Here is a 26,021-nt window from a genome sequence, read left to right as displayed (position 1 = left end):
CCATACTCACCCCCCACACAATTGAAATACTTTTCACTTCAACTTGTAAGAGAAGTGAATCAAGAACTCCAAGAGTGTACTTATAAAGGTGAATGGTACCTTCAAAAAGAAGAGACTGACATCTCAATCCCTAAAAGGATATGAAACTAGAAAACAAATTTGTTCAATTTCATTTCTAATTGAGCAGAGAAAATGGAAATTGGAGAGCTATCAATGGTGAAGAGCAGAGAGAAGTAAGAAAGAGAAAATTCTGCATGGCTATTTAGCATAGCAAGGTCATGGAGGTTCACTATAGCTTAAGCAAACATATGGAAGATATGTAAAGTTGAGTCACCTTGCTTGTAGCATCTACTCCAAGATGACTGCTAAATAAAGGACTCTAGCAACAACATGGTGTCAGATAAACAGCAAAAGGAGCTAATAGATAATACTGTTAAATATCAAGCCAGAACCAGATTTCTCACATTAGATTTATACACTGGTAAATGAATGACCAGAAAGATACTCCAAGTTATTGCATGGTAAATATCAGCTTAAGATACCAATAAATTGTGGGAACTGACAAAAATAAATGAATCATTTCATAATAGTTTCATATGTCTGTATATAATTAGGTATGATTCATGAAACCAGAACCTTTTTTTCCCCTGGCAGTCCTGGGGCTTGAACTCAGGGCCTGGGCACTATCCCTGAGTTTCTTTTGCTCAAGGCTAGCACTCTACCACTTGAGCCACAACACTACTGGCTTTTTCTGTTTATGTGATACTGAGGAATTGGACCCATGGCTTCATGCAGGCTAGGCAAGAACTCTACTACTAAGCCACATTCCCAGCTCAACCAGAACCTTTTTATTTAAAAAATTACTATCTTAGAAATTTTAGCAACCAACCTTTGGTAATGATGAAGATAAATTGTCTTTAGTCCACAGATAGTCTCTTTTATCTTTGGGTTTGCCATGATCGACTGATGAGAAATTTCGAGATATATTTTGTGGAGTTGTTTTAGAATCAAATTTCTGGTAAGGAACTTTAGCTTGTTCCAGTACATATGTCTGTGTTTTCTGAATCAAAAAAAAGTGAATAAAATAATCATTAATTTTGTTATTTGATTGGTGTGACAGGGTCTCATGATGTAACCCAGACTTATCTCAAACTCCAGGTCTCCTGCCTCAGTCTGAGTTTTGCGATTACAGGTTTATACTACTAGGTCTAGTTCCTAATTTTTATATTTACTTTTTTAAAGTAAAGTACCTAGTGGGATTAGTACTAAAATCAACTAGAATTTAATTCTAGATGTATTACTGATAAGAGCCCATTTAAGATGTATATGGTATCCACGGCTGCTTACATTCACAAAGCTACTGTTAAAACAAGTGAGATTTCAACTATCTATTGACCAGAAGCTGAAGATTCTAAATACAAAATCTCTTGTGGAATAAAACTTCAATCTATGCTTCATACTATTTTTTTTTTTTTTTTTGGCAGTCCTGGGACTTGGACTCAGGGCCTGAGCACTGTCCCTGGCTTCTTTTTGCTCAAGGCTAGCACTCTGTCACTTGAGCCACAGCGCCACTTCTGGCCATTTTCTGTATATGTGGTGCTGGGGAATTGAACCCAGGGCTTCATGTATATGAGGCAAACACTCTTGCCACTAGGCCGTATCCCCAGCCCCTATGCTTCATTCTAATAGCCTAAAAGCCACAGAATAATTTGCCTTCATTCCCTTTTTTCATTCATTTTCTATCCTTTCTATTTCTACTTCCCTCTTCCCCTAGTCTCTCTGTTTTCCATCTCCTCATTTACTCCTCCCTCCTCTCCACCTTTCTTCCCTCTCAATTTCAGCAGCCTCAGTCATGTTCAAAAAACAGGGGAAAAGTAATAATAATAAATAATAATAAAAGCCAAGGTAAAATCAGTAAGACCCTATCTCAATAAAAAAATAAAAACAAAAGAGCTAGAGGCATAACTCAAGTAGTACATTCTTAAAATAAATAAGTGGAAATTCTAAATAATTGACATTACTTCAACTCAGTTCCCTTCATTCTTTTTCTACTTTGTATTCTTACTTCTTTAGTATCTAACCCAGATTTTTAGTAAAAGTCAGTTATGAGGGAGGTTTTAAAACTCAGGACTTTAGCTAGTCAAGCACTTTACTACTGAGTTACATATCTGACCTTCAAATCTAGTAACAACTGATTTAGTGGAGTCTTACATGAAATCCATGTTATTACATTCTATTTTGCCTCTTCTTTGGTCACTGTCATTAATTATGGCAATCATTCAATTGAAAAAATATAATACATACACACACACACATACAGGCACACAATACAGGATACATCCCAAGTTTGGTGGTTGGACTTACACTGAGTTTAAATAGCAGATATGAAGGTTACAATGTCTGTATGTACTATTAGAAAAATACTGAAGTAGGAACCAGATAATATGTTCTCTTCTAAATATTTTACAACATAACTTTAAATCTCCAAGCATCTGCAGGCTCAAACTTAACCACCTTTACAAAACCAAAAGCTAAATGAAGTGATTTGTAGCTTTCTTGACTATTTCCAGTAATTATGAAATGACTCGTTTTTCCGGCAGGTATAAATTTAGGTATCATTTCTTCACAGTTCTATTTCTGTATTCTTTTCTCACATATTTCTGTATCATCCTTAATAGCACAGTTCTAATAAAAGTAAATTTTTTCTGCTTCCTGAACTTGTGAGGAGTTACAATGAGAACATTCAAACATGACAAGTTACATACTGAAGGTTCCAATTGAGAATGGCAATTTAAAGTTACTGCATCACCATCTTGTGGCTATGTCAGGGACTGACATTTACCTGATGGCCTAAAAGGACCCTCCTCATCCCACCTCCACTCACATTGAAGAATACTTATCCCTTTTCATAATTATAGCAATAATGGAAGTAATCATGGAAACATATCTTTCCTTTCAATTTAGTTTTTGTGAATGTTATACTACCAGTCATAAATATATACAGAATATGCACTTTTTCCTCTGCTGTTAATTTTAAACAAATGTTTAAACAAAAACTATCTCATGTAATTCTTATAATAACTTATTATAATGCTCTTATTTCAGAAAACTAAGGCAAGAAGAAGTAACTTGTCCCAAATCATAAACAGTTGATAAATTTGATGACTATTATATAATGCCTATGATATTTCAGCAGTGTAGCTGCTACTTGTATTTCATGTCTTTGGTATTTATTTTGTTTTTGGCCAGTCCTGAGGGCTTGGAACTCAGGGCCTGGCTTCTTTTTGCTCAAGGCTAGCACTCTACCTCTTGAGACACAGCACCACTTCTGGCTTTTTCTGTTTATGTGGTGCTGAGGAATCGAACCCAGGGCATGTATAACATCCTGGGTTTAATCCACAGCAGGATGGAGGTTCTCTTGATTATAAACTGCATTATCCAATGTTGGTTATCAACAATAAATATTATTTTGAGAATCTTTCATCTCAGTTGGTTCAGAATTGGAACAGGAAAAAAATCCATTTATTCAGTACCCTCAAAACTCAAATTAAAACTGAAGGTGTAGCACACATTAAGACTTAAGGGGTAGGGGCTGAAAATATGGCCTAGTGGCAAGAGTGCTTGCCTCGTATACATGAAGCACCACATATATAGAAAATGGACAGAAGTGGCACTGTGGCTCAAGTGGCAGAGCGCTAGCCTTGAGCAAAAAGAAGCCAGGGACAGTGCTCAAGCCCAGAGTTCAAGCCCCAGGACTGACACACACAAAAAAAGACTCAAGTGGTAGCACAACTCTAACCAAAAACTCTAAATAGATAATCTAAGTATAAACTTTAGAATATTTTTGGAAGTGCTGAAGGTTAAACCTAGGCAATGCTCCACCATTAAGCTATATCCTCAGCCAAGCATCAGGATTTTGAATTGAAGTACATTACCTCTACATAAAGAAACTTCTCAGAGGGAGTACAAAGGAGTATGTACCTAATTTAAGATGATATTACAGAGAGAATTATGAAGATTAAAATCAACTCTAAAGGCAAAGAATTTTGAAAGTTCTGGGTAATGTTTTTTAATTAATAGTGTGAAGTAATTTAGGAAATGAAATTATATGTTATTTTCCTATTTATGAACAAAATAATTACTTCTAATAATTATTTTTTAGAAAATAAATTTATTATCACAAGAATAGAATTATGTAAAACTCTTACCTTGTCTACTTTTTCTTTTGGAGTGACTATATTCTCTTTGGCCTCTATTTTCAGTTTTTCCTATTAAAATAAATATGTAATATACACAAAATAATAATTACTATAACCACAAATGACTATATTCTTAATACTAAAACCTTTCCTATTAGATATTTTTTAAAAGCACAACAAGAAGCCTGTGGCTCACACCTGTAAATCCTAGATATTCAGGAGGCTGAAATCTGAGGAACATGTTTGAAACCAGCCCCGGTAGAAATTTCCATGAGACTCTTATCTCCAATTAACCACCGAAAACAAAAACAAAAAATAAAAAACCAGAAGTGGAGATGTGAGTAAAGTGGTAGAGTGCTAGATAAGCACAAAAAAAGCTCAGACCAGCACACAGGCCCTAAGTTTAAGCCCCATGACCAAAAACAAAAAAAAATTACCTATGTCATCTTCTAAAATAATAAAAAGACAAACTAGTTCTTTTTTATAGAGATGTTGTTTTTTAAATTATTTTAAGTAGTTGTACAAAGGGGTTTCAATTCAACATGTCAGTGAGAACAATGCATCTGGATCAGTATCTCCCCTTCCAGCATTCTCCCCATCTCTGCCAGTCTCACTCATTCCCCAAAGCTACCTAGTTCCACTTTCACATAAAACACTGAATATCAGTACTATAATGTTCACCTACCCTTCATCTCTCCATCAATTATTTGGTTTTATTTTTATTATTGTTATCTAGTGTGCTATCTGTGTGATTTAAGTACCTTAAACTCTGACTCTCAGCTTATTTGTAAAATGAACTTTTGCTGAAGAATAGAGTATGTATACAGAAATAGTCTAAATAAAAATCAAAACTGTAGTCAGAGGAGCAAATGTTATATACTAAGCTACAGGACTTATTCAGTAGGAAAAATGAAAACTTAAGCCTGATCTGTAGAACTGAAACTGGAATATGCATGTAATATGACAATCATGTATAGAACAGACTTATAGACCCAGCAAGCTATAGAAAGTCGCAAAGAAGGGAAATTTTCCGAGACCTTCAAATAATCAAATTTATGTTGACAGGGCTGGAGGCATAGCTTAAATGGTACAGGCTCTGCCTAACAAGGACAAAGGCCTGAGTTCAAACCTCAGTACCATAAAAAAAAAACCTGTTTGCTCAGAATGCCTGTCTATATCTATTTTCATTATGTACACAAAAGGTAGCTCTCCTACAATACTGCTCCTAACCAAAGAACTCAACTAATCGAAGAAAGAAGCTGGCAAAATATGAATTGCTGTTACTATTATCGTGTCATTTACTAATGATTGATATTTGGTTATGACAACCAGGGTAAACTCAACCCTACAGGTCTGGAACTGTCTTCTAAAACAATGTATTTACTCAACTAGCAATACTGCATGAACTCTCAGAATATCTTGCTTCAAGAGGGAAGAAAAAGGAAGCATCTTCCATAACTGCCCTGTCTCTATAACTTTTGGTGATCTATTCTAAAATAACAGGTATTAGACTTACCTGATATAAAAACATTTATCTCTGATGGAAGCAAGTTGATCATTAGTTCTTAGTTTCAAAAGTAAGTACCCGCTAAGGTTTCTATATAATCTGAATAAATGAAATATGCCTATGATATGGCTTGGCAAACAGGATGAACTGCGAGAGAATGACAGCCCTGTGACCAAATTTCAGACTTACATTTATAAACCTAGAGACTATAAATACAAAGAAAGCCTAATAGTCTTTATGGACAAACTTCTGCAACAACATCACATTTATCACATCCTTCCTAGTATATGTGTACTGGGAACAAAAATGATAAGACTCATGAATAATTAACAATTACTTTAGTAAATACTGATTCCTAGAGATCTATAATGTTAAGCTTATTTCTCACCAGTTAAGAGTGAAAGAAGAGCAGGTCAGGAAGATGACCTAAAAACTGTAGGCATTTCTTTAGATCCTGATGTACAGTTTGAACAGGTAAATTCGCAAGTGACATAATCACCACATTGTTTCTCACCACAGAGAGATTGAAAATTGGAATGACCAACTAGAAAACCTTGAAACTCACTGTTCATATTAAGATAGTAAATAAACTTCAACCACTAGGCAAAGACTCCATCAAAGAGCATTTGCCTAGTGCAGACAAGGTTCTAGGTTCAATCCTTAGCATGTCAAGAAGGAAAGGGAAAAGGAAAACAAAAGGAAAGAAAATGAAAGGGAAAACTGCAGGGCAGGGCAAGGGAAAAGGCAGGGCAGAGCAGGGGAAAGGGCTGGGGAAAGGGCAAAGTAGGGAAGGAAAGGAAAGTACAGGGGTTCGTGGATTCATGAGAGGATATAATAGTCATCAACTTACATCCATCAAATAATGTAGCACCTAAATACATCAAACAAATACTCTCAGAACTACAGGACAAAATAGACCCATATACAGCAGTAATTGGAGACTTTAATCCTCCACTCTCACCAAAAGACAGGTCAACCACACAGAAGATAAGCAAAGAAACCTCAGCTCTAAATGACACCATATCCCAAAAGGAACTAACAGAAGTAAACAGAGTATTCCACCCAACAATGGCTCAATACATATTCTTCCCAGCAACCCACAGGACATACTCCAAGATAGATCATATCATAATTCACACAAAGAGCATTAGCAAATACAAGAGTACTGACATTATCCCTTGTGTTCTATCTGACCATGGTGGAATCAAACTAGTCCTCAATAACAAAGGATACTGCAGAAATTACTCAAATACATGGAGGCTGAACAGCACATTACTGAATAACACCTGGATCACAGAAAAAATTAAAGAAGAAATTAGAGAATTCCTAGAATTAAATGAAAATGAAATACATCACAAAGGAGCCTCTGGGACACAGCAAAAGCACTGCTGAGGGGCAAGTTTGTTGCCCTTAGCTCACACATCAGGAAAACAGAAGCAGCTCAAATAAACAACCTCATGATGCAATTAAAACTTCTACAAAATCAAGAAAAATTAAAACTAAAACTACTAGAAGGAGAGTGATCACAAAGATTAGGGCAGAAATAAATGAGACAAAAACTTTAAAAACTATACAACAATAAAAACAAAAAGCTGCTTTTTTGAGAAAATTAATAAAATTGACAGACCTCTAGCAAGATTAATAAAAATTTTAAAAAAGAAGAGACTTAAATCCATAAGATCAGTGATTCCACAGGAAAGATTACAACAAACATCCAGGACATCCAAACAATCATAAAGGACCATTTCCAAAACCTATACTCAACAAAGAAGAAAAACTTAACAGAAATGGATGGATTTCTAGAGAAATATAATCTTCCCAAACTGAACTAAGAAGGTGTAAATCAATTAAATAAACCAACAATATGCAATGAGATAGAGGAAATAATGAGAAGTCTCCTAATAAGGAAAAGCCCAGGCACAAATGGAGTCACCACGAAATTCTATAAAACTTTTAAAGAGGAGCTCATACCAATACTCCTCAAGCTCTTCCATGGAAAAGAAGCAGAGAGAGAAATCCCAAACTCATTCTATGACACTAATATACTCATCCCCAAACCAGGCAAGGACCCAACAAAGAGAATTACAAATCTTCTTTATGAAAACAGAAGCAAAGCTCCTCAATAAAATATTAGCCACAGAATCCAGAAACAAATATTTAAGATCGTATGTTATCACCAAGTAGGCCTCATTCCACAGACACAAGGCTGTTTCAAGATACATAAATCAATAAACATAATTTACCACAATAACAAAGCCAAGGTCAAGAACCACATGATTATTTCATTTGAGGCAGAAAAATCCTTTGACATAATACAACATCCATTCATGTTAAAAGCTCTGGAGAAAATAAGAATAGAAAGAACATTCTTTAAAACAATAAAAGCCATATACAACAGACCAACAGCCAATATCATACTAAATGGGGACAAAATAAAAATATTTCCCCTAAAATCAGGAACAAGCCAAGGATGCCAACTCTCTCCACTCCTCTTCAATATAGTTCTGGGATACTTAGCCACAGCAATAAGGCAAGAAAAGGACATTAAAGGGATCCATATAGGGAAAGAAGAAATTAAACTACCCCTTTTGTAGATAACTATATCTGAACGACCCAAAGAACTCCACTCCCAAACTCAGAACTATAAACCACTTCAGCAAAGTAGCAGGATACAAAATTAACCCACAAAAATCAGTAGCCTTTCTGTACATCAACAGTGTACAAGCAAAAAGGGAAAACTATAATAATCTAAAGAGAGAAATCAAAGAGGACACCAGGAAATGGAAAGACCTTCCATACTAATGGATAGGTAGAATCAATATCATGACAACACTGCCAAAAAATGATATACAAATTTAACATAATTCCCATCAAAATCCCAACAACATTCTTTACTGAAACAGAGAAAACAACCCAAAAATTCATATGGAACAACAAAAGACCCAGAATAGCTAAAGCAAGAAGCAGTGCAGGAAGTATCACAATACCAGATTTCAAGCTTTATTACAGTGCACTAATAACAAAAACAGCCTGGTACTGGCACAAAAACTGACCCAAAGATCAATGGACTAGGTTAGAAGACCCAGAAATTAAACCACATACTTACAGCCAGCTGATATTTGACAAAGGAGTCAAAGACATAAAATGAAAAAAACAGCTATTCAACTATTGGTGGGCTGGGAATATGGCCTAGTGGTAAGAGTGCTTGCCTCAACTATTGGTGCTGGGAAAACTGGGAAGCCACATGCAGAAAACTCAAAAGTAGAACCCAGCCTGTCACCACACACTAACATCAACTCAAAACGAATTAAAGACCTCAGAACATCCAACCTAAAACTCTGAAAGTACTGCAGGACAGAGTAGGAGAGACATTAGAACTTATAGGCACAGGCAGGAACTTCCTGAGCCAAGTTCCAGGGGCACAGCAGATTGGAGAGAGACTTGATAAATGGGACTACATTAAAATAAAAATTTTCTGCACAGCTAAAGCCATAGCTACTAAAATAGAAAGACATCCAACCAATTGGGAAAAGATCTTCACCAGCAATGCAACAGACAAAGGCCTAATGTCCATCATATTCAGAGAACTCAAGAAACAAATCCTTCCCAAACCTAATAAACCAATCACTAAATGGGCAAGGGAGCTAAAGAGAGATTTCACAGAAGAAATAAAAATGGCAAAGAAACAAATGATGAAACGTTCAGCATCTCTGGCAGTAAAGGAAATGCAAATAAAAACAACTCTAACATATCCACCTTAACCCAGTCAAAATGACCTATACTCTGAACTAAGGCAACAACAAATGCTGGAGAGGATGCGGAGAAAGAGGAACCCTACTGCACTGCAGGTAGAAATGTAAACTAGTACAACCACTCTGGAAAACAATCTTGATGTTCCTCAAAAAACTAAACATAGACATACCCTATGACCCAGCAATACCATTCCTAGTCATATCCCTGAGCAAGAGGATCCAGGATACAACAAAGACACCTGCACTTCCATGTTCATTGCTGCACTGTTCACAATAGCCAAGAAATGAAAACAACCCAGATGCCCCACTACAGAGGAATGGACCCAAAAAATGTGGTACCCATATACAATGGAATTCTACACAGCTATTAGAAATAATAAAATAATGGCATTCACAGGGAAATGGACAAGACTAGAACAAATCATGTTAAGCAAGACAAGAACAGAGACAAATCGTGCATGGTCTCCCTTATATGTGGGTGTTAGAATCAAATTGCAAAGAGACATGACAAAGCAAACAGGACCCAAGATACCAATACACAGTGAGATCAAAAAAGGACAGTCTTGGGAGAAATGCACCAAAAAGTAAGAACTAAGCACTACTTCATATGTACCTAATATTCAGAAAAGAAAAGAAATCCAAACATAAGGAAACAAAGTACCTCTTCTTAATTAGTCTTATAGTATTTAGAGGAAACTATATTCTTTACCTCATATATGGTGCACATCTGAGGGAAGCTGGGAGGAAGGCACAGAATGAGTGGAAAGTGGATGAAAAAAAAAATAGTAGACAGGGCTGGGAATATGGCCTAGTGGCAAGAGTGCTTGACTCGTATTCATGAAGCCCTGGGTTTGATTCCCCATACCACAAATATAGAAAACGGCCAGAAGTGGCGCTGTGGCTCAAGTGGCAGAGTGCTAGCCTTGAGCAAAGAGAAGCCAGGGACAGTGCTCAGGCCCTGAGTCCAAGGCCCAGGACTGGGGAAAAAAAACAAAAACAACCAACATAGTACAGGGAGCCCAACAGCTGCAATGGACATTGATGAAAGCAAACTAAGCAACTCAAGGGCAGTGGGGAAAGGAAGAAATGAGAGAAAAAAATGCAACAGATTATACTACACAAAAGGAAATAAATGTACATATCATCCAACCTGGAAGAAATTGTTTTATTGTTAATGTTCATAGAGTTCATAAGCACTGTAGACTAGAATGACAATGTCCATCATTGAGAAGGTTAAAAAAAAATGATGAAAGCGGGGGAGGGGGGATTGGAGGTAGAAGAAAAGTGAGGAAAGGGTAACAAGTATGACAAGAAAAGTACTATCTTATGTATGTAACTGTAACCCCTCTGTACATCATTTTAATAAAAAAATCGCTAGTGGTATCATTAAGTTGCTGACAAGAATACAGAGGAACTACATCACTTATATACTGCTGATGGTAATATAAAATGGTATGATCACTTGGAAAAGAATTTAGCAGTGGACTGGGGATATGGCCTAGTGGCAAGAGTGCCTGCCTCATATACATGAGGCCCTGGGTTCGATTCCCCAGCACCACATATACAGGAAATGGCCAGAAGTGGCGCTGTGGCTCAAGCAGCAGAGTGCTAGCCTTGAGCAAAAAGAAACCAGGGACAGTGCTCAGGCCCTGATTCCAAGCCCCAGGACTGGCCAAAAAAAAAAAAAGAATTTAGCAGTTTCTTATGAAACTACCATGCAACTTAGTAACTGTGATCATTGTCTATTATTTCAGAGAGATAAAAAGTTACATTCACACTAAAACCTGTACACATAAATGTTCATAGTGATTTTGTTCATAACAGCTCAAAACAGGAAACAATCAGATGTTTTTCATTAGATGAATGCTAGAACAATGGTACATTCATACCATAATATTGCTTGGTAATAAAATGTAACTATTGATAGACACACAGGAACATAGTTTCTAAGCAATCATGAGTGACAAAAGCCAATTCCAAAGTGTGCGTGCTATTGATTCCATGTATATATTATATTCATAAAGTGGCAAAACTACAGGAATATACACCATTCATATATATTCAGTACTATGTAAACAGTAATTCCCTGAATTATTTCTGAGATGAGAATAAAAAAAGAAGACACTGCATTTGCCAATGAGAAGTTCAACGTGACTAAAGTCAAGAATTTCCTAAATTCTACTAGGTAGAGAGAAGAGTTGAAAAACCTGATAGTATTTTAGGCTATTCTTTCTAAAAGTTTGATGTTTAAGAACAGAACAGAAGCTGGGTGCTGGTAGCTCACGCTTGTAATCCTAGCTACACAGGAGGCTGAGATCTGAGGATCGTGACTTAAAAGTCAGCCCAGTCAGGAAAAGTCCATGAGACTCTTATCTCCAATTAACTACCAGAAAATCAGAAATGGAGCTGTGGCTCAAAGTGGTAGACCACTAGCCTTGAGCCAAGTTCAAGCCTCATGATGACTGGGAGAGGGGGGTGGGGTGCAGGGAGAACAGACATATTATGGTATTAAAAATGTTTTAAATGGTGGAAGTCTTATTTGTGTTTATTACCTAAAGAGTAAAAATTAAATATTACTCAGGGCTTTATCAAAAACATCAAAAGTAAAGACAGAATAATTCCTCCTCTGAAACAGAAGGATAAAGGCTATAATATATAACAGGTAAAGAGAAAGCAATTTAGTTATTTCTTGAAATTTACTGAAAATATCAAAATTTCAAAACCCTATGCTCAGATAAAGAACAAACAAAGATAATACACAATCCTACCCTAGAAAAGCTTGCAATATAATGGAAGTACAGAGTGAAATAATTATTTTGAAAACAATATACTATAAGAATGCTTTATAATAAGCTCATATTTGTAATATAAAAGGTGAAATTTTCCATAGATGGAGAAAGATGAAAGGAATTAAATACAAAAACCAAAGTTAGAAAATGCACAGCTTTGAAACTGAAGTTCTTTTTTTTTTCAGAGTTAAGATATCATTAATGATGATTTTCCTTTTGTATCGTACTCTAATATGGTTATTTTAATTTTTATTGTCAAACTGATGTGCAGACAGGTTACAGTTTCATACGTTAGGCATTGGATACATTTATTGTACCATTTGTTACCTCCTCCCTCATTTCTCCCTCCCTCTCCCCCTTTCCCTTTCACCCCCATGAGTTGTTCAGTTCATTTACACCAAACAGTTTTGCAAGTATTGCTTTTGTAGTCGTTCACCTTTTTTACCCTGTGTCTCTCGATTTTGGTATTCCCTTTCAGGAAACTGAAGCTTTTATACCTAGGTTGTTGTAGAGTGACTAAGTAAACAGTTTTTGGAGTCATGCAAAATAGACCTACCCTTGAATTTTAGTCATTCTATCTTCTTACTATGTCATCTTAAAGAAATAATTTAACTTCCATAAAAATGAAAATAATAAGTACTACATACAATGCTATTATAGGGTAAAATTAGACACAAGCATCTGCCATACAGAAAGCAAAAGAACATTGGTTATTTTGCAGTTTGAGTCAATTTGCTTTGCCAACTGCAAAATATTACAAACATAAACCATTTTTCTGAAACAATAAATAGCTAACAAGCACACTAAATATATGAGCATATTATTTATTTTGTTGATCATAGGGCTAGAACTCTGGGTCTGGGCCCTATTTCTGAGCTCTTCTGCTCAAGGCTAGCACTCTAATACTTGAGCCACAGCACCACTTACAGTTTTCTGGTGGTTAATTGGAGATGAGAGTCTCACGGACTTTCCTGCCTAGGCTAGTTTGAACCGTGATCCTCAGATCTCAGCTGTCTGAGTAGCTAGAATTACGGATGTTGAACCACCAACGCCTAGCTATGTGAATATTTTAATATGTGAAATAATACTTCTCAGATAGCCATATTATATTCAAAAGCATTTTTTTCAATATTGGGCTTCACATTTCATAAACTGGTACTCTACTAAGTAGCAGAGTAGAGTCATGCCCCCAGCCTTGCACTTTTAATATTAAAAGTATATGTACTGCTGGACTCACACTTGTAATCCTCGCTACTTAGGAGACTCAGATCTGAAGATCATGGTTTGAAGCTGGCCCAGGCAGGAAGGTCCATAAGACTCTTATCTCCAACTAAACACCACAAAGCTGGAAGTGGAGCTGTGGCTTAAATTAGCCTTGAGCAAAAAAGCTGAAGGATATCACCCTGATTTCAAACCTCAGGACTGGCACCAAAAAAAAAAAAAAAAGCATATGAGCCAGTCACCAGTGGCTTAGGCCTGTAATGTTAGCCACTCAGGAGGCTGAGACCTGAGGATTACAAAGCCTGCCTGGGCAGGAAAATATCCAAGAGACTCTTACCTCCAATTAAGCACAAAAAAAACAGAAGTTGAGCTGTAGCTCAAGTATTAGAGTGCTAACCTGTGCAAAACAGCTCAGGGACAGTACCCAGGCCCCAAGTTCGAATACCAGTAGCAGGAAAAAGAAGTGTATGATCTCATATGTGTTTAGTTTAAAAAATGAAATAATGCTCTAAATACTTAGTTTTTAAAGCAAACAGGGGAAGGTCATTCCCCAAATTCATCATATTATTTTGTAACATGACCACATTTTTTGTTGTTGTTGTTTTGGCCAGTCCTGGGGCTTGGACTCAGGGCCTGAGCACTGTCCCTGGCTTCTTTTTGTTCAAGGCTAGCACTCTGCCACTTGAGCCACAGCGCCACTTCTGGCCGTTTTCTGTATATGTGGTGCTGGGGAATCGAACCCAACCCAGGGCCTCATGTATACGAGGCAAGCACTCTTGCCACTAGGCCATATCCCCAGCTCCACATGACCACATTTTTTAATGAAAAGTTGCACCAAATACCTACAACTAGTTTAACTACAATGCCACAATACTTACTTTTTCTTCTCTTTCTATTTCAAGTTGCTTCTTCATGGACAGCAGCTCATTTTTTATATTAGACAGCTCATTTTCCTGAAGAAAAAGAAACATGAAGTGTTTCCTTATGTTCCTTAAGACAATTAAAGTATAAATTAATGCTTCAAGGAAATTTAGATCTCTAAAGACATACATCCATTCACAAAGCATCTTTTAAAAAACCAACATCAAGTATAGGGGCTCATACATAAAATCACAATTACTTGACAAGCAGATCAGGAGGTTGGGAGTTGCCGGTCAACTCAAGGGAAAAAGAACAAGACCACATTTCAATCAATAAACTAGGCATGGTGGAGCAGTGCTGGGATGTCAGCCTATGTGGGAGGCTATCGGAAGGAGGATTGTAGTCACAAGCCAGCCCCTGAGCGTGGTGGGAAAGGGGGGACACACAGGGATAGATGTAAGATTCTACCTGAAAAATAACTAAAGTGAAAAGGGGCTGGAGGCATGTCTCAAAAGTAGAGCACAAGCCTAACATCTAACAAGCCCAGGGTTGTTAGTTCAAACCCCAGTATCGAAAAATAAATATAAGTTAAATAAATTAAAATAAAATCTATTAGATATAAAAGGCTGCTAACTGAGCATAACTAGTCTTTGTTTAAATATTAAGTTTTTAAGGTTTTTTAAAGGATTTAATATTATGAATATCTTTCCTCATCTTCTCGAATTCTATCTCATTCTAATCATCAGAGCTTCAAATTTACTTGTTAACTGGACTTTATAAGGTTTTAGTTGGAAAGAATTTGTTCCACCATTTTAGGAAATGAATTGAAAACTGCTTACCGAGAAGTTCTACTAGATCTTTCATATGTAATACTATAATTTTGTAGCTTAAAATGTAGTTTTAATATTCTTTATTATCAGTCATGCTAACATTCTAAAAATTGGCTTTTACTTGTATTTTGTTCTGTGTCTCACCAAAGATGTCTTCACTGATGACTGTTCTTGTTCTCTGCTTTTATATAGTCCTAATTCCGAGTCTCTTTCTTCAACCATCTTATCATACTGGTGCTACATTAAAGAAAAAATTTAGGTATATATAAAAACAAATAGTTTAAGATTGGTATCCTAATATATTTAATACTTGAAGAAAAGGATGTTTATATATTGAGTGTGTGTGTATATTTATACATATATACAATATATGTATGTATATATATGTATATGTTCCTGAATTATATATTTTTCATTCAAGTAACCTAACCTAAACAAGTGGAAGATAAGCCACCATCTTGGAAACAACCTAACAAAAGAACAAGAAATGACCTTTTTTCAATTGGAAACATTGAATTTCTTCATTTAAAAATTACAAGGAGGGGCTGGGGATATAGCCTAGTGGCAAGAGTGCCTGCCTCAGATACACGAGGCCCTAGGTTCGATTCCCCAGCACCACATATACAGAAAACAGCCAGAAGGGGCGCTGTGGCTCAAGTGGCAGAGTGCTAGCCTTGAGCGGGAAGAAGCCAGGGACAGTGCTCAGTCCCTGAGTCCAAGGCCCAGGACTGGCCAAAAAAAAAAAAAATTACAAGGAAACACAGGGCTTCTTAAGTGTCTGATTCTAAGTTTGGATATAAAATACAAGATAAACCTAGAAATTTTTATCATCACAATTTTAGATTATTAAAGTCAAGTCAGAAAGACTTTCCAGCTGGCTTAAAGAAGTTAACACCAAGGCAATTGAGTATCAATATGGATTTAAAACTGCAAGCCAGTGGCCCACATTTGTAATCCTAGCTACTCAGGAAGCTGAGATCTGAGGATCACAGTTCAAAGCCAGCCTGGGCAGGAAAATCCATGAGACTCTTATCTCCAATTAACCACCAGAAAACAAAGTAGTGCTGTGGCTCAAGCTAAAGAGCTCACTCAGGGACAGCACCCAGGCCCAGAGTTCAAGCCCTACTACTGAAAAAAATGAATGAATGAATAAATAAATAAATGCACTGGACTGAAACATGCTAAATCTGTAATCAATTAGTTTATGATACTGTTTAAATTATTTCTTACTTAGAGGTTACCTCATGAGAATGTTACATTTAGCAAATTTTTTAAATAAATTAATAGATGGGTATAACACACTTCCTCTCCAAATCTTGAGGGAAATTAGGGTTAACTTCCTAAAAGAAGAGTTTTTATAAATGACAATGAAAATCAAAGGATACTCACAAAGACAAAAAAATCAAAGAGCCAACTCTACCTAGAAAATAACTAAACTTTTAGAGGGTGGCTTAGGTAGTAAAGCCCATAAAAGCCCTGAGACCAAACCCCATTACTGCCACCCCTAAAAGAAGTGTAAGACAACTAGAAAACTTCATAAAAGAGTGATTAGTTCTTCCACATGCCTCACATCTGTAATAGTAGCTTCTTAGGAGGCCAACATCTAGAAGGATGATGGTTTGAACCCAGTCTAGGCAGGAAGGAAAGACCATGAGAACCATATACATAATTAACCACTTAAAAAAAAAAAAAAACCAAGAAAGAAAAACCTGGAAGTGACAGAACACCAAGCCTTAGGTGAAAAGGCTAAGGAATAGTACCCAGGTCTCCTAAGTTCAAGCCCAGTATCAGAAGAAATAAAAAGTGATTGCTTCTATCTACTACAGATGGTAAGGAGAAATTTACTCAATGAATTGATACCCAAACTCAGCTCTGCAAAGGTTAAGATCTCAACTTAGCGAAATGGAGGTCAAAAGGATTCTAACTAGTCACTACTGAGATTTTCACTGGTGATCCATGCCTATATTCCTAGCTATTTAGGAATCTGAGATCTGGTGTATCATAATCCAAAGACAGCCTGGACAGAAAAGTCTGTGAGATTCTATCTCCAATTAACAACCAAAATGCCATACTACAGGTGTGGCCCAAATGGTAGAACATTGGCCTCGAACAAGAAAATCTAATGACAGTGCACGACACTAAGTTAAAACTCCAGTTCTGGTACATACACAGGCACACACAAAATAGTCATGGTTATATGGAGAATAATTTCCTCTGAAAAATTAGAACATTATTTTGAATTTACAAATTTTAATATTACCTACTTTATGTTTTTCCATAAGTGCTACCATTTCCGCAATTTTATGTTGACATCGTATATCAATTTCTTTCTGTAATTTTACTGCTTCAGCAGCTGTTACTTTTGCCTTCTCAACCTATCAAATACATAAGTAAAGAAGTTAATAGATATCAAACGTAGAATTTTAGTATAATAAATTCTTTTTTCCTGGGGATTTAATCTAGGGCCTCATGGAGAAGTTTCCCCACTTGAGCTTTGCCTTCAGTCCATAATATAAGTTTAGAACCCACCTCTCCCAAAAGATTTTCTTCTGATTTCTTTTTGTCTTCTATTTCTTTTTGGTATTTGTTAGTCATTTCTACAAATTTTTGTTTTGAACTTTCCACTTCTAACTCTAACTTGCTGATCTAAAAAAGAAAAAATAATACGAATGTTAGTACATGTTGTAGATTACTTGAACATATTCCACATTCATTTTTTTGACTTCGTAGAACATTTATTAGTAAATATGTGTACCTTCTCTGGAAGCAGATGGGGAAATTAACAAAATTCATAAAATGCTATTTTTTTAAATTTTTTTAGTTATTTTTTAAAATTTATTGTCAAGGGCTGGGGATATAGCCTAGCGGCAAGAGTGCCTGCCTCGGATACACGAGGCCCTAGGTTCGATTCCCAGCACCACATACACAGAAAACGGCCAGAAGCGGCGCTGTGGCTCAAGTGGCAGAGTGCTAGCCTTGAGCGGGAAGAAGCCAGGGACAGTGCTCAGGCCCTGAGTCCAAGGCCCAGGACTGGCAAAAAAAAAAAAAAAAAAAAAAAAAAAAAAATTTATTGTCAAAGTGATGTACAGAGAGGTTATAGTTTCGTACGTTAGGCCTTGGGTACATTTCTTGTACTGTTTGTTACCTCCTCCCTCATTCCCCCCTCACTCCTCCCCCTTTCCCTTCTCTCCCCATGAGTTGTTCAGTTGGTTTACACCAAATGGTTTGACTTGGAAAAAATTATACTAAGTGAAGTGAGCCAGACCCAAAGAAACATGGACTCTATGGTCTCCCTCATAGGGAATAATTAGCACAGGTTTAGGCTAGTCACTATGAATGCATAAGATGATGTGAAGTGAAATGAACTCTATGTTATGGAAACGACTGTTATATCACTGTTGTAATTACTTTCAACATGCCATGTGAAACTGTAGCTTCTATTGTTGATGATCCTCTTGTATCCCCCTCCTGTGGTTGTACCCGCACTATCACTGTATCTTATCTGAGTACACTGGATACTGTATATACTGGTATTAGAACTAGGGAAGTAAAAGGGAACATCAAAATCAAGAGGCAAAGGATAAAAAGACAAATGACTCCAAAAGCAATACTTGCAAAACCATTTGGAGTATGGTGAATCTTAAAACATCACTTATTCATAGTAATTTCTCACAGTGAGATTTGCTTCATTTTTCACAAAGACTAGCTCATTCTGTAAAATATGTGTTTAGTCTTGACATGCAATATAAAATAAAACATTTTTATTGAACTTGGTAACATTTAAATTGGTTATAACCAATCCCATATGTCTTATGACAATAAATAACTTCAAATGGATAGAAAACCCACACATTCTTTTTTTTTTTTTTTGGCCAGTCAGGGCCTGGGTGCCGTCCTTGAGTTCTTTAGGCTAGCACTCTACCACTTTGTACCACAGCACCACTTCTGGTTTTGGGGTGGTTAATTGGAGATAAAGGTCTCATGGGGACTTTTCAGCCAGGCTGGATTCAAACTATGATCCTCAGATCTCAGACTCCTGAGTAGCTAGGATTACAGGCATGAGCTGCTAGTGCTCAGGTAAAACCCACGCATTCTAACTAAAGCATATTCTTAGTTGGATTCATTTTCTAGAAAGAACCCCTTTCAATTTTTATTACTTCCACGTATTTTGTGACTAAATAATCAATGAGTTGCATAACTATGCCTCAAAAACAGTATTTATAAGCCAGGCATTGGTTGCTCACACCTATGATACTAACTACTCAAGACACTGAGATCTGAGGATTATGGTTCAAAGCCAGCCCCAGAAGGTAAGACTATGAGACTATTATCTCCAATTAATCATAGAAAAAGGTGGAAGTGGTGCTATAGCTCAAGTGGTAGAGTGCTAATCCTGAACAAAAGGAGATTAAGAACAGCATTCAGGCCCAGAGTTCAAGGTACAGGACTGGCAAAATAAAAAACAAAACAAAACAAAAAATAATTATTATTAAGACAGAAAGAAAGGTCCTGAATTAGCACATACTCTCCAAATTAACTTTTATCTTAGGGACAAGTTAGAACTGGGGAGAAATACATGCAGAACAGGATTTGAAAGAGAGAAACTAAGTGATTTAGCATTAAATCAGGCTGTATTGTGTATCCATGAATCACCCAACAACTTTAAGGCACTGAACATTACCAATATTGGTAAAGGCTCTGAGTAGTCCTCTTCATTACCTACCCTTCTCCTCTCAAAGTTTTACAATGTCTAATTATTTATAAATATTATTTTCTGTTCTTCTAGTTTTATTGCATAAATATCTACCTACAAGTAACGTTTGTTTTGAACCTTATACAAATGTTTTCATAGCATATGGATTTTAGGCCTTACTTTCTATATTCATGATATTTATGTCTGTGAATAAAGTTCACTAATTTTTTTCTGGTTGTAGTGTTCCATAATATGAACATAGCACAATTTATGTATTCAATTGGTCATAGATACTTAATAATACCTTGAGTGTTCATCTAAACATCTCCTTGGTCAAATATATAGAATTTTCCTATAATATATATTTAGAATTGAAACTTCTGGGTCCCAGAACAGATTGAATGTTCAACAAGAAAATAACAACATGTTTCTAACTACATTAAATTCCTAACAGCAATGTATGACTTCTGATTGCTTCATCATTCAAGAGTTAATAATAGCAGACAAATGAAACAGTAAGGAAGATTACTATAAATAAAAGGGAATATTTAATAGGATATAATATTTATATATATATATATATGTTCCATCTTATTTAAGAAGCTTTATGCTTCATAAGTAATTGTGTAGCCTTGAAACAAAAAGTTGACAGAGGGCTGGGAATGTGGCCTAGTGGTAGAGTGCTTGCCTAGCATGCTTGAACCCCTGGGTTCAATTCTTCAGCACCACGTATACAGGAAAAGCCTGAAGTGGCACTGTGCCTCAAGTGGTAGAGTGCTAGCCTTGAAAAGAAGTCAGGGACAGTGCTCAGGCCCTGAGTTCAAGCCCCTGGACTGGCAAAAAAAAAAAAAGTTCACAGAACTACAAAGAAGAGCTGAAATCCACAATCATGTGAGATTCCAACACTTCTCAGTCAAGTAACTAATAAAACATGAAAAAGTCATTTAAAGACACAGACTTAAAAAGCATACAAAAATAATGTAATTAGTAATCCTGCTAGTGGAACACACCATCCAACCACTATAGAGTACTTTTCAGATACTTACCTGATCATATTTAAAATTATTTTTAATTATAATCTTATTTATTTATTTTTGCCAGTTCTTGGGCTTGAACTCTGGGCTTGTGTGCTGTTCCTAAGTGTCTTTGTGCTCAAGGCTAACACTCTTATCACTTGCACCACCATACCATTTCTAAGGCTTTTTCTAAGTAGTTTATTGGAGATAAGAGTTTCCTGGACTTTTCTGCCTGGACTGGCTTCTAACCATGATCCTCCGATCTCAGCCTCCTGCATAGCTATATTACAGGTATGAGCCACTGGTACCCAGCTTAAAATCTGTAAAAAAGTATTTTCATGAGGTCAGTAAAGATTTCTTATAGCATAATTTACAATATTCATAAAAATATGATAAATTAGGCCATTAGAATTTGAAAGATCTATGTATCAAAAGGCACCATTAAGAAAATCAATAGGGGGTTGAAGGCCTGGCTCAGTTGGTAGAGTGCTAGCCAATGAGTGAAAGCAGCAGGTACCAAGTTTGAGTAGCAATCTCAAGCCTAAAAAAGAAAGAAAGGAAGCAAGGAAAGAAGTAAGGAAGGAAGGAAAGAAGGGAGGGGAGGGTGAGGGGAGAAACTGAATAGGCAATTGGGGACCAATGGCTCACACCTATAACCCTAACTACTCAGTAGTATGGGATTTGCAGATCAAAGTTTGAAGCCAACCTGGGCAGGAAAGTCTGAGAGACTCTTATCTAGAATTAACCCAAAAAAAAGTTGGGAGTGGAGCTATGATTCCAGTGGTAGAGTGCTGGTAGCCTTCAGTGAAAAATGAAAAAAGTTCACAGGCAGCACCCAGGTCCTGAGTTCAAGCCTCAAGACTAGCACACACACACAAAGAAAAAGATAAAAGAAAAAGAATAGGCAAAATAGAAAACACAACAGCATTATTTGACAAATGACACATATCAAGAATATCAAGAATATATCATTATTAAAACTCAATAAAGAGGGGCTGGGAATATGGCCTAGTGGCAAGAGTGCTTGCCTTATATACATGAAGCCCTAGGTTCGATTCCTGAGCACCACATATATAGAAAATGGCCAGAAGTGGCGCTGTGGCTCAAGTGGCAGAGTGCTAGCCTTGAGCAAAAGGAAGCCAGGGACAGTGCTCAGGCCCTGAGTTCAAGGCCCAGGACTGGCAAAAAAATAAAATAAATGAATAAAAAAATAAAACTCAATAAAGAGATGAATATCTAAAATGAGCAAAGGCAAAAAAGAAAAGAAAAGAAAGGAAAAGAGAAAACAATCTGCTTGATTAAAAGGGAAATGATTTAATGGAACATTTTCTGAAGAAGATATGCAAGTGACCAATGAACACATCAAAACATGCTTTATATCACTAACAATTGCAAATCAAAACTATAATGAGATGTCAAATCACGTCTGTTAGGATGGGTATATTCTCTAAAAACAAAAAATAGTAAGAGTTGATGAAAGCAGGGCACCAGTGGCTCACACATATAATCCTAGTTACTCAGGAGGCAGAGATATCACGGTTCAAAGCCAGCCAGGGCAGGAAAGTCCAGAAAACTGGAAGTGGTGCTCTGGCTCAACATGGTAGGGCACTAGCCTTGAGGGAAAAAACCCAGGGACAGTGCCCAGGCTCTGGGTTCCAGCCCCATGACAAACCAAAAAAAAGTTGATGAAATTATAGAGAAAAATCTACGAGTACTACTTGTTAGAACACCAAATGCAGAAACTGTGAAAAGTCTTTATGTTACGCATAAAATAAAAAGGTGGGGGAAGAACAACAACAAAAAATTACTGCTTTCAGACTGGAGACATGGTTGAAGTGGTAGAGTGCCAGCCAAGCAAATGCAAGCACTTAAGATTCCAAACTACTTGATTTTTAATTATGAATTATTAAATGCCAATCATTTAAAGAGTTAGGACAAATAAAGCCTAGGCATCATAAACTTACATTTTAGGAATTTGATTTGTTTTCTAAGTTGATGGGTTACTTGAGACACAACCAAACCTTTCTGTTTTAGTGCTTTTTTTTCATATAGAGTCTCAAGATTCTGCCTTAGCTGGCCTCAGACTGTAATCCTCCTACTCTTGACTGCTGAGTATCTGGGATTCTAGGCATATGCCAATATGCTTTGCCAATAAAGACTCCAAGCTCCTTCCCAAGTTTATTAAATCACATTTTTCATTACATGGGAAAAAATACAGAATGTACACACCCAATAAAGAATGTACACACTTTCTTTTTTGGTGCCAATCCTGAAGCCTGGACACTGTCCCTGAGCCTTTTGTGCTCAAGGCCACTTGAGCCACAGCTCCACTTTTGGTGATTAATTGGGGATAAGAGTCTCATGAACTTTCCTGCTCAGGCTGACTTCAAACCAAGACCCTTAGATTCCAGCCTTCTGAGTAGCTAAGATTTACAGATATGACCAGAACCCAGCGTGTACAAACATATTTTTAAGCTGACAAGATTATTCTAACCCAGCTAAATCAGAGGTAGGCATTCTATTACAATATTACAGTATTAATGGGCTCAATCCAAACAAATAATCATTGAAAGTAACTTACATGATAAATTCTCATATATCTACTAATATTTAAAAGAACAAAAATGCCAGATACCTTTATCTCATAAACATTCAGTTGCTTGCTTTCTGCTGTACTCTTTTTTTTCAAGGTCTTATTCTGTCAAAAGTTTAAAATAATCACATTTAGTTCTAGAATCAAATCACTAATGGAAATGAAAGATTCTCTAAATCTATAGTGAAAATACAGGTTTGTTTTTAGAATATTTATAAACATACCTCCTGATGGAGCTCTTCAACACACTTTGTTTTAGATTCAACTTGTTTCCTTAAATTGTTATACTGCAAAATCATGAGAAATTACTGCATTTTATTCAATATTCCAGACAAAATGAGCAGGTTTCTTGTTTGTTTTGTTGGTCATGGGGCTTGAACTCTGGGCCTGGTCACTGTCTCTGAGCACTTCAGCTCAAGGCTAGTGTTATACCACTTGAGCCACAGTGCCACTTCCAAAATGAGCAATTTTGTACTAATATTACATAAAGTAACACAGGTTCATTTCAAACATCATGCTGTTAATTTCATTACTACAAAAATTATGTAAAAAGTTATAATTTTAATAAACATTCTAGTATAAATTTGAAATTACAATTTTTGAAATTTTTACTTGCATTTGTTAACTGTACAGAGGTTTTCTCTGCAATAGTTCTATAGATGTGTAGAAATCCTCAACATTTACCTACTTGAAGAATATATGAATTCAACCACTTTAAGTATGCCTCTTGATCGAAGAGTCTAATCATATTATCAGTAGTAATATTTGTCTTCTTCCTTACTCATTATTCTCCCTTTCTCATATCTGAGAACATTAGGCTATTATATTAGAAAGAGGAAAATAACATGATATTCTTTATCTCCTCCAATGCCTCTTACTAAAACACTAGCTGATCCAGGCTATAGTGGCTCAAGCTTACAATACTATCTACTCAGGAGGATCATGGTTTGAAGCCAGCCTGGGCAGGAAAATCCATGAGACTCTTATCTTCAATTAACTACCAACAAAAGCCAGAAGTGGAGCTATGGTTCAAGTGGTAGAGCATTAGCCTTGAGCAAAAAGAAGCCAGGGACAGTTCTCAGGCCCTGAGTCCCAAGCCTCAGGACTGACAGAAAACAGAACAAAGTTCCCTACTCCCAAATCGTTTTTTTGGTTTGTTGTTGTTGTTGTTGTTGTTGTTTTTGCCAGTCCTGGGGCCTGAACACTGTCCCTGGCTTCTTTTTGCTCAAGTCCAGCATTCTACCACTTGAGCCACAGCGCCACTTGTGGCTTTTTTCTATATATGTGTTGCTGAGGAATTGAACCCAGGGCTTCATGTATATGAAGCGACACTTTACCACTAGGCCATATTCCCAGCCCCCTCCCAAATCGTTTTTTAAAACTTGAAAATACCTTGTTTTCTAATATCTTCATCTGTTTATCTTTTTTTATAACTTCACATTCAATGTTTCGAGCCTAGAAGATAATATTTGACATAAGATTTAAAATGTTAACAAAATTTATATTTGCTTCTTTTAGAAATGAAGCTATTCAAGTATATTTTCACAAAATATTTCTCAGCTCTCCAAGTTTACTCTGTCCTTTTTTAAAAAATCATCTTTGTATGTGCAATGATATGTTAACTAGCTTAGTTTAAATATCTCACAATATATACACACATCAAAATATTACTTTGCCTATATGTTTATATTTTGTATACCATTTATGATATTTATGTCAATTTAAAAAGAAATCAGTATATATATTAAAGTTTATATGCCAATGTTCATCATTCTTACTTTAGCTCATACTTGTTTCGCATCATTTTATCAGCATCACCAAATTTATCTTAATTTTTAAAAAGTTTTATATATAAATGTTATGTCTCAAATCTTTTTTTTTTTTTTTTTTTGGCCAGTCCTGGGCCTTGGACTCAGGGCCTGAGCACTGTCCCTGGCTTCTTCCCGCTCAAGGCTAGCACTCTGCCACTTGAGCCACAGCGCCGCTTCTGGCCGTTTTCTGTATATGTGGTGCTGGGGAATCGAACCTAGGGCCTCGTGTATCCGAGGCAGGCACTCTTGCCACTAGGCTATATCCCCAGCCCCTCAAATCTTTTATAAATATTTGTTATTCATAACCTTGTAACAATCCAATAAGATACACAGGACACACATTATCTACTTTAAAGATGAAGAAGCCAGTCTGGTGCCAGTGGCTCATGCCTGTAATTCTAGTGACTCAGGAGGCTGAAGATCTGATGATCAGGATTCAAAGTCAGCTCTGGCAAGAAAGTCTGTCAGACCCTTATTTCCAATTAGCCACTACAAAACCGGAAGTGGTGCTGTGGCTCAATTGGTAGAGTGCTAGCCTTGAGCTGAAGAGCTCAGAGACAGGGCCCAGGCCTAGAGTTCAAGCCACAAGATGATCCAAAACAAAAACAACAAAAAAATAAGATGAGGAAACTAGAAGCCTGTTTCAATAGGTAAGGTGAAATTCAACCAGGTAAAGCTGTAATATGTTCAGTTTGTTATGCATTTCATTTAACTCCTTATCTTATCAATATTTTCCACATTAGCAAAAC

General features: G+C 36.5%; 1 protein-coding gene across 2 annotated transcripts in view; it reads right to left on the bottom strand.

The window, feature by feature from the left end:
• Window positions 1-26,021, bottom strand: part of Sycp1 (synaptonemal complex protein 1) — an 85,914-nt gene that overhangs the window by 10,627 nt on the left and 49,266 nt on the right. Inside the window, exons 21-28 of one of the 2 annotated variants that reach the window (XM_048351838.1) lie at window positions 23,686-23,748; window positions 23,504-23,566; window positions 17,689-17,805; window positions 17,424-17,534; window positions 15,304-15,396; window positions 14,347-14,421; window positions 4,209-4,268; window positions 890-1,060 (exon numbers count right to left, since the gene is read on the bottom strand). In XM_048351838.1, coding sequence (XP_048207795.1) covers window positions 890-1,060; window positions 4,209-4,268; window positions 14,347-14,421; window positions 15,304-15,396; window positions 17,424-17,534; window positions 17,689-17,805; window positions 23,504-23,566; window positions 23,686-23,748 — 753 coding nt within the window. The remainder of the gene's footprint in view (window positions 1-889; window positions 1,061-4,208; window positions 4,269-14,346; window positions 14,422-15,303; window positions 15,397-17,423; window positions 17,535-17,688; window positions 17,806-23,503; window positions 23,567-23,685; window positions 23,749-26,021) is intronic. The other variant, XM_048351839.1, reaches the window with a different exon arrangement.

Source organism: Perognathus longimembris, chromosome 7 (assembly GCF_023159225.1).
Source record: "Perognathus longimembris pacificus isolate PPM17 chromosome 7, ASM2315922v1, whole genome shotgun sequence".
NCBI classification, from domain to species: domain Eukaryota; kingdom Metazoa; phylum Chordata; class Mammalia; order Rodentia; family Heteromyidae; genus Perognathus; species Perognathus longimembris.
This window is presented reverse-complemented; position numbering and strand designations above follow the sequence as displayed.